Source organism: Pyrus communis, chromosome 5 (assembly GCF_963583255.1).
Source record: "Pyrus communis chromosome 5, drPyrComm1.1, whole genome shotgun sequence".
Lineage (NCBI taxonomy): Eukaryota > Viridiplantae > Streptophyta > Magnoliopsida > Rosales > Rosaceae > Pyrus > Pyrus communis.
In genome coordinates, this window is record NC_084807.1 from 17,787,020 (window position 1) to 17,795,836 (window position 8,817).

The 8,817-nt window shown below is 37.9% G+C and overlaps 2 protein-coding genes across 2 annotated transcripts; one reads left to right on the top strand and one right to left on the bottom strand.

The window, feature by feature from the left end:
- Positions 1-1,226: 1,226 nt before the first annotated feature.
- LOC137734947 (remorin-like) lies at positions 1,227-3,480 on the top strand. The gene is made up of 5 exons (XM_068474287.1): positions 1,227-1,496; positions 1,603-1,653; positions 1,796-1,883; positions 2,602-2,683; positions 3,012-3,480. Exons 1-5 carry the CDS (start codon positions 1,298-1,300, stop codon positions 3,204-3,206), a joined length of 615 nt encoding a protein of 204 aa, XP_068330388.1. The 5' UTR covers positions 1,227-1,297; the 3' UTR covers positions 3,207-3,480.
- A 175-nt stretch (positions 3,481-3,655) lies between these two features.
- Positions 3,656-6,660, bottom strand: LOC137734946 (transcription factor MYB17-like). Its single transcript, XM_068474286.1, has 3 exons — positions 6,341-6,660; positions 5,386-5,515; positions 3,656-5,149 (listed from the first exon to the last, which is right to left on the bottom strand). The coding sequence occupies exons 1-3, from the start codon at positions 6,477-6,479 to the stop codon at positions 4,363-4,365; spliced, it is 1,056 nt and encodes a 351-aa protein (XP_068330387.1). The 5' UTR covers positions 6,480-6,660; the 3' UTR covers positions 3,656-4,362.
- Positions 6,661-8,817: the final 2,157 nt, after the last annotated feature.

Below are 8,817 nucleotides of genomic sequence, written 5' to 3' on the forward strand. Positions count from 1 at the left end.
AAAATGAACTAAAAGGTATAAAAATATTTAAACATTGCATTGGTAATGAAAAGAAATTAAAAGGCAAGACTTTAAACCAATAAAAAGTATTTAATAATTAATTAAAAAAAATAAAGTTGCTGTCAAATTTGGCGGCAAGGGGAGAGATGCCATTCCATGTCATGCCACATCAGAATTGGCTTTTCAGTTTGAAAAATATTGATGTTGTTTTTTTTTTTTTTTTTTTTTTTTATCATTATTGCTTATTTGGACATTTTGACATCTTCTTTAGCTTAAGATACATAATTTTCTAAGAATGAGTTGTATGATACAAAATAATTACTCATTGCTAACTGTGATTTTAAGTTATACTCAAGACCTCATCACCATTGTTTGAAAAATTCCGGCTAGCCACTAGCCCAATTAGTCTCTAGGCGTTTGAAAATTAAAAAAAGTGAGCGTACACTTACTTAGGCTATGCCTAACCCGCTTATGTCACGATTCTGACTTAGATAGAAAATCGATAACTTTCATTTTGCATTTTAATTTTTTTCAATAAAATGTAAGAGATTTGTTGAATTCATGGATAAACACTCATTACATACTTATTCCCCATGTTTTCAACAAGTTCTAATACTTTATAATTTATATGTCATACTTTTTGCAATTTATGTATCTTAATATAATTATGTGTGTTTTTCAAGTATAAATAGATACTTATTTATACAATATATAATAAATTTACTTAAATCTGCCTAATTCTCCGGTTAAGCCCTGCCCAACCGCCTAAACGCTAGACTCTGGTCTGTTGCTCGACTTACACCTATCATTTTTTAGAACCTTGGGCACCATTTTGGTTAGGGTTGGAAATCTTTTCAAAATCTAGTGGCGTTTGAGTTTTCATGAACCGTTGTAATTACTAAACGAATTTTGGGAAATTTGGAAAAGTACGAAATTATGGAAATTGACTAAGGTAAAAGTTGGAAAAAGGAAAAAGAAACGGACAACCCGACCCAAAACGTTGTCGGTTCCTCTCCCCGGCCTTTGCCGACATGATCATATCTCAACAGCGCATACGTGGCATCTCCGTGTCAGTTAATCTACCCGTCGGCACGAACTAATCCATTTACACAAAACGCACACTCACAATCGGATCCAACTGTCTACTAAATCAACGGCTAATAATACTCGTATCCAATGAGCCCTCTAGTCTCTAGCTCACTTATATAAATGGTGGACACCGCTCGACGTGATGTTGCGTATTGCGATTGTGAACTCTTGAGTGTTATCCGTTAAACATTTTTTTTCAGAAGAAATAATGGGAGGAACGATGGAGGAGCAGCTGAAGAAGGAGGAGGCAGAACCGTCTCTGCCGGTGGAGCCGCGTCTAGCGGTTGAGCCTCCGCTGGCTTCGGCCCCTAGCGACGTCGCGGTTGCGGAGAAGGCGGCTGTGGTCCCGCCGAGTGATGTGGATGTTAAGGGCGGTGATGATGTCAAGGCTCTCGCCGTAGTTAACAGTAAGTGAAGTCTCTGCGTTTCTCTCCTTAGTTAAAGCAGTGAACAGTAAAAAGGTAAAAACTTTTGTAGTGCATTTGTGGTGAAATGTTTTTACTTTTTTAACAGAGGTTCCGGAAACTCTGGTGAAAAAGGCATCAGGAGGATCAATTGACAGAGGTGAGTAATTGATGTTAATTTGAATTTGTGAAATGATGTTCCATCTGAAGTTTGATTATGTCCTCAACTTTATTATAACACTTGAATTAATAACGCTGATTGTCACAACTAAAATTTCATGTCAATTTGTTTTAAATTTCAGATATAGCACTTGCAGGACTGGAGAAAGAAAAGAGTATGTCTTTTATCAGGGCATGGGAAGAAAGTGAAAAGTCTAAGGCAGAGAACAAGTAAGCGTTAATTTCTCACTCACCTTTAGAAGGCGTGTGAGAAATAAAAATAGACGTCGGATATCACTGCTGTTTTTGTTAATGATTTTTTTTTATATGCGTTAATGGCTTTCTACCCACAAAATATGTATGCCATGATTTTGGATTCCTATGAGTCAAGTGGGATAATTGGATATAGAATATGGTTGAATTGTACTAATTAATTTGAGGAAAATAAATAAAAACTGTCTAGTTAACCGGAAATAAATTCTTGCAGTCGCTTGTTAGTCTAGGGTTGTGTCTGCCGCTGGCACCAAAGTTTGAATTCTTCTAAATTAGAGTAGTTTAGAATAGAATATCGCCTTGGAAAAGACGGGAAGTGAATTCTTTATTTTTTTTGTATATAAAGACATTGGGCCACTTACTCATATGATTTAGTGGTATATCTCTTCATTGGTAAGTGAGAGGTATTAGATTTGATTCTCGCCAAAGACGAAGTTGAAAGGTCTTAAGTTCGATTCTCGCCAAAGACGAAGTTGAACCACATTATTATGACAAGCCTATCGTAAGGCTTAGCCCACTCCCTCACCCTCTTAGCATAGATACTATCGTGTTTTCAAAAAAAGACAAAACATTGTGTCAATGCTTCTTCAAAAGAAGAGCTGCATCTTGTGATAAGTATGATGTTGTTTTGTGGGCGATCCTTTTCTTCCAGTGGCTTATAAAACTGTGAATACAGGGCCCAAAAGAAGCTTTCTGATGTTACTGCATGGGAAAGCAGCAGGAAAGCAGCTGTGGAAGCCAAACTCAGAAGCATCGAGGTAGACCATTTGTTTTTGCACTTTGTTCTGGGTATATCCGTGGAATGTTGGATTTTATGGTCCATCCAACACCCCATTTTTAATATTATTTCTTGATTAGAATGCTGGAACGTGGGATGGTTTGCTATTTTTATTGATTTCCTGAGGACAATTTCTTAACCTGAAAATTATACACACTTAAAATTAAGTTCTGTTTTGCAAGTTCGGATCCCGCTCCCCGTAGTTTTAAAAAAAAAAATGAGCAAGAAGCACATTCTCTTTACTCCATGAAACAAGGCATTTCAGTTTAATTCAACTTTACCAATGTCAATGGTCAATTGGTATTCAGGAACAATTGGAGAAGAAAAAGGCACAGTATGCAGAAAAAATGAAAAACAAAGTTGCCTTACTTCAGAAACAAGCAGATGAAAAGAGAGCAATGGTTTTAGCCCAGAAAGGGGAAGAACTTCTCAAGGCTGAAGAGACCGCTGCTAAGTACCGTGCAACCGGAAGCATTCCAAAGAAGTTCCTCGGTTGCTTTTGAAGTAGTGCTTTGAGCCGGTTTGAAAACAATCTATGTAACTTCTGGGTTTTGTCATGTGTATATCTTTCTAGTTTGCTCTTTTTGCATTTTGGGGTTCGAGTTGATTTCTTCATTGTGTTCTTTAAATTATATGAAAACCGATACAAAATTAGCAACTGTTCTTACTCGTCTGTGTGTGTATAGGAAGTCTATTTGACTTGTGAATTCCAAGTTTGTTATTTGTTTGAGAAAGCTTTTTCTAGTAATGGGATAATTCTACACTATTTATCTTTCATGTTCTTACCTTGTATTTTCTTCATGTTTTATAAGATCTTTGTTTCACTCTCGGCAATGCTGCTGATTGTTTACGGATTTCTTTCTGTTATATAAGATCTTTGTACTAACTCTTGGCAGGCAGCTCTGATGGATCTACAATTTTCTTGTGCGGTAAGTCGGAAGATTTACATTCAACTGTGTTTTTCTTAAAACTTAACCACTGGATTCTGCAGTTTACACTAAGTTGCTAGTGGATCCAAACTCAGAATCAGGCGGAACACATATAACAAACCAGGTCAGAATATTAGTTGGCCAAACACCAAGTGAGAAATAACAAGCTTATAAAAGGAATCAAAGAATTTAAAGCTGAGTACATGGAGAAAATACTTGCTTACATCTTTTCATGCAATGAATCTCTCACATGTCCGCGTAGGCAATGGGAACGAGTCTCACATATGCTCTACGTTGCGAGTGGCAAGTGAGCTTATGTGCAAGAGACACGAGTGTAGGCAAGTTTTTCTCGAGCTCTAGGTGTGCTCTTAGACCATTGAATGGTATGATGATGTTGCAGATTACAGAATAACCAAAAAAACATGGAACGCAGTGCATATTAGCATCTAAATTACATATGCCATTAGAGACGAAGTAAGCAAGATTTAACTAGTTAATTTATGTCTCAAACGACTGAGGAATCTCTATGTACTATATATACTGGATCCTGAACAAACTAGGTTTGTTGTGGAAACCCTACTAAGTGGTAACAGCACTGCCGCTAACTGTAAGCCAAAAATTAGCACAGGACCCTTCATCTTAGCTCTCTAACTAAATCGACGGCTTATACAAAACCACCACCAAAAATTCGAGCAGCAGATTCGAATACAAAGAAGTTTCGACGCCTGATTCAGAGGGGGCAAATGAAAGAATTGGGCGCCAACCTCGCAGGGGTTGTTGCGTAGTCATCCGCATTGTTTTCTAAGAAGCTCATGTCATCGTTAATTGGGTAATTCAGGAGCAGCTGTAGTGCAGTATCCGATGAGTTCTCCAAATCATTTGAGCACGAGGAGACAGATCCCGCCATCCTGTCTTCAGTGTTAGACTGGCAGATCTTGAATTCCCCCGCTTCGGTGTTGGACTGGAAGAGTTTGTACCCTTCCTCTTCAGTGTTGAACTGGAAGGGTTTATATTCTACATCTTCAGTGTTGATCAAGAAAGGTCTGTATGCCAAATCTTCATTTTGATTGCCTGCCATGGTTGGTGACTCTGTTAAGTTGTTGCCAACTTCTGCTGTCACGGCTGGCAGCAATCCACATTTGGTCGACGAAGATGCCTGTGAAATGGGACTTTGGCACACAAATTTATCCGACGTAAGCTTTCTGAATGATTTTCCAACATTGGAGTTCCACAAGCGCAGAAAATGGTCAGACTCAGATTTCTCTGGAGCATGGCTGAAGAGTGATGACTCCCTGGAAAGCCTAGCCTCAGCTTCAAGCCTGGCACTCTCCCATTGTGCCATGTGACGGGTGGCCGCGGAAGCAGATGCGTTGTGATTTAAGCAGTTAGAGGCAAGAAGCTCATGTGTCTGTGGATCAATCCCCATGGCGATAAGGCGCTTCCTCAGGTGCGTGTTCCATAAGTTCTTGATCTCATTGTCAGTTCTTCCAGGCAACTGAGAAGCTATAGTAGCCCACCTGAAAATTGTTCGATACAAGTGAAAAAAGAGTTAGAAACAGGACAAAGTTTCTACAACAGATTAACTGCATATAAGACATTTTCATCTGTTTACAGAAGTAACGCAGGTTTGATTTTCTTTGTGGACTTAATGTCCCGTGTGGTTCAACACAGTTAATAAAGAGTAAATCAGTTTTAAATCTCCGAAAACAGTGTCTCACGGCTAAAAAGGAAGCAGAGAAGCACAATATACCACCTGTTTCCGAGCATGCCATGAAGCTGTATGATGAGTTGCTCTTCGTCCTTGTTGAAGGGGCCTCGTTTGATTTCCGGCCTGAGATAATTTATCCACCTTAGCCGGCAGCTCTTCCCACAGCGTTGAAGACCTATTGAAAAAAGAAAACCACGGTGGATTGGGTAACATGAATTTTCCCACTTCCTAGGATGTTTAAAGCATAATATCCAAGAAAAATTAGCATTATAATACACTTTTTTTTTCTGCAAACCATATAAAATATTAGCAGTGGCATGCTTCAAAACCACTAGACATTTTTCTCTCCTTTTAGAAGGATTATATCTGTATTTTTTTTTCTCAATAGTGTTAAAAAGGGGGGAAATGTTCAGATTCAGCATGTAAGAGGAAAATAAGCACAATTTTAACTCATGAGGAAAAGAAGAAAAGAACATGGATAAAAGTAAGAAATTTTTTTATTACAGATGCTACCAACTTATCAAGGAGGAACAAAATTTCAATTAGCTCAAGAGGCGAAAAGGGTTGGGACCAGAATCTTAGAACCCATCACTCACAGTCCCTCTAAAGCTGAACAAATAAACTATCTGGCTCGGTAGAGATTATATAGGAAGAAAAGAGAGGCACTATTTGCTTCACACGAAAACAAAATCACGTTTCTTTGACTTGAGAAAGCAACAAAATCAAACAAAACCAACTTTTGGCTTTTGGGTTTCAAAAAGGCAAGAAACTTTGCGCTCAAAAGGCAGTATATTTTTTAAAAGGAAAACGTTAAGAAGAAAATTTTCTTAAACAAAATTTACAAATCAAATAGTGTTTTACTGAAAAAATAATTACATTAATCAACATTTGATAATTTAATTATCATTAACCATATCATTTTTTTTTTTTGGTTGTAAACTCCATATCATTTGGTTTTGGTTTAAAATTTAGAAGAAAAGTAAGAAAAACCCAAATGAACCTGCAAGCTTGGGAAGAGAACGCCAGCTTCCGTGGCCATGGTTCTTGCTGATGTAGTTCAGAAGAAGCTCATCTTCCTCAGGCGACCATGGCCCTTTCTTCAAGTCCTTCTTGTTGTCACAACATGGAGTCCTTCCCATATCTCTCACACCCTTTTAATTCCCAACAAGAGAGAGAGGGGGGTAGAGAGAGAAACAACCACCAACCACCACCGCCACCAGTGCGCCACTCACCAAACACCAACAATAAAGGTCCCAAGAATAAGAAAAACCGAATTTAAAGCCCCCACAAAAGACTTGATCTTTGATGTGAGAGAGAGAGAGACAGTTAATGCTGGAGGGGTTTGGTCTCTATCTGGAGAAGGAGAAGGGGAAAAGTGATGTTCTAATAAAAATTTATAGAATTATGGATGTGGGTTGTCTGAAAGGCAAGGGAAATTACAAGCTCAGCGAGCTCCAAGCTGTCTTCGCATTAAATTCTTGGCGTTTGGTGGAGAGAGAGAGATAGATGATCATTGATAGTGAGAGACATTGGCCCCAGACAGTGAAATTAAGCAGCAGAATTTAATGGTGGGATTTCTCCCTTTGAGGTTTGCAAATACACTCAACTGGAAAGAGAGAAAAGCCAAATGCAGGGAAGATGATGGTGAAAGCATTTATGTTGGATTCTCACACAGAAAGACAGTGTGATCCATTTATTTTAGAGAGAGAGGACTTGGTCGGCATTAATGTCAAAGACATTGACATGCAGTCTGCAGAGTACGGACATGCATGATATAACTCCTGGATTTGCATTTACCTCTATATTTTTTTTCTCAATTTATAAGAAATGTAAAAACAAAAAAACAAACCCTCTAGGCGTCTTAATGCAAATTGATGCCTAAGAGCATCTCCAAATAGGACAACGATCATCTCCGAATTCTTTTTGTGAGGATTTGGAGATCAATTAATCGTATTTGTTCATCGTACATCATGTGGTCAGTTTTGATTAGGTACTATTTGTATTCAATTTTAAATTTTAAATTTAATGATTTCTAACCCCACGATGTACGATGAACGGACATGATTGATTAATCATCCGAATCCTCACAAAGAAGATCAGGAGAGGATCCTATTCCCTCCAAATGAAATGTCCAAAGGTCCACATCATCAATAACAGTAAAAAACAGCATTGTAATGTCAAATCCTATGTGGCATGACATAGAAAGAACATAATGGGTTGTTGTAAAATTTGACAGCAGCTTCAAATTATTTTTTAATAATTAATAATTATTTTTATTAAAATTTTTGCCCTCTCCTGCTCTATCCATCTTTTTGCCGAACCAAAACCAAGCTCACAATTTGCAATCACAAAGAAAATCTTGATTTTCCATCTATCACACTCTGTGGAACAATTTCGACTAAAATTCATCACTTTCGGAAAACCTCAAAACTGAAAAAAAAAAAAAAAAAAAAAAAACACTAGTCTCTACCAAATGTGAATCCAGCACCTCCATAATGCACGAATGCCCAATCCAACTCACAAAAGATGACTAACACCAGAGACGAACCAGGTGGAAGCAATAACGGTGATGGTGGAGGTGGATTTCATAGAGTTCAGGCAGAGCGTGACCTAAAATCCAATTGGGAACTCGATATCATACAAAAACTCAAAGAGTATCCAGGTAGAAGCAACATCAGTAGCGATGGAGGCGAATTTTATAGAGTGCAACTAGAGCGTGACCTAGAATCCAATTGGGAATTTGATCTCACACAAAAAACTCAGAGAGTATTTGTTTGAGTGGATATTTAATGTTGGGTTTAGTGTGATTAGAGGCCCAAGAAAGCAAAAAGTAGAAGGAGGATTGGGCTCGGACAGTTGGCAATCCAGAAAGAATTGAAAATCATTTCTAGTCAAGAAATAGGCAGTAAGCCTATATGAGAAATGACATACAGAGGGTAGCTCACCCCCAACAAAAAGTACTTTTCAAGGGCATGTATAGGTAAATAAACGGTGACTCACCATACTCTAGAGGCCATCACCAAAAAGGGAAGGCATGGACAGTCAGGCTAGAAAGTCTATAAAAGCAACAAATGATACAAGGAAGAAGGATACTTAACCAATCAATCAAAAGACATTCAACTTTGCACTCCAACAGTCAAGAAACCAGAAAGCTTTAGTTTGTTCAAACTTTACCCTTTAGTCGCATGTCCAACATAGAAAGCCATCTTTTGTCAAGTTTTTGAAGCTCTGCTACCTTTCCCCTGTATTGTAGTATCAAATTCCTTTAGTAAACCCTATTTATATTTTCATTCTCCAAAGATTACAACCCTTGTAAAACACAAAGAGAAGTGGTTGCAAGAAGACGAACATTGCTTGACAAAGGTTATGATCTTGCTCGAGTCTCTTTTGTTTATACTTACATAAAGTAGATCTGTTGTTTTATGCATCTTTCATTGTATCCTATATCATTTTCGACTGCTTTTTGTTCAAAGTTTC

Excerpts from the sequence above, each read along its gene's own strand:
- LOC137734947 (XM_068474287.1), top strand. The coding sequence starts at position 1,298 with ATGGGAGGAACGATGGAGGAGCAGCTGAAGAAGGAGGAGGCAGAACCG. Across the intron at positions 1,497-1,602 it reads GGCTCTCGCCGTAGTTAACA|AGGTTCCGGAAACTCTGGTG; the intron begins GTAAGTGAAGTC and ends CTTTTTTAACAG. Across the intron at positions 2,684-3,011 it reads CCAAACTCAGAAGCATCGAG|GAACAATTGGAGAAGAAAAA; the intron begins GTAGACCATTTG and ends ATTGGTATTCAG.
- LOC137734946 (XM_068474286.1), bottom strand. The coding sequence starts at position 6,479 with ATGGGAAGGACTCCATGTTGTGACAACAAGAAGGACTTGAAGAAAGGG. Across the intron at positions 5,516-6,340 it reads TTCTCTTCCCAAGCTTGCAG|GTCTTCAACGCTGTGGGAAG; the intron begins GTTCATTTGGGT and ends TTTTTTCAATAG. Across the intron at positions 5,150-5,385 it reads CATGGCATGCTCGGAAACAG|GTGGGCTACTATAGCTTCTC; the intron begins GTGGTATATTGT and ends AACAATTTTCAG.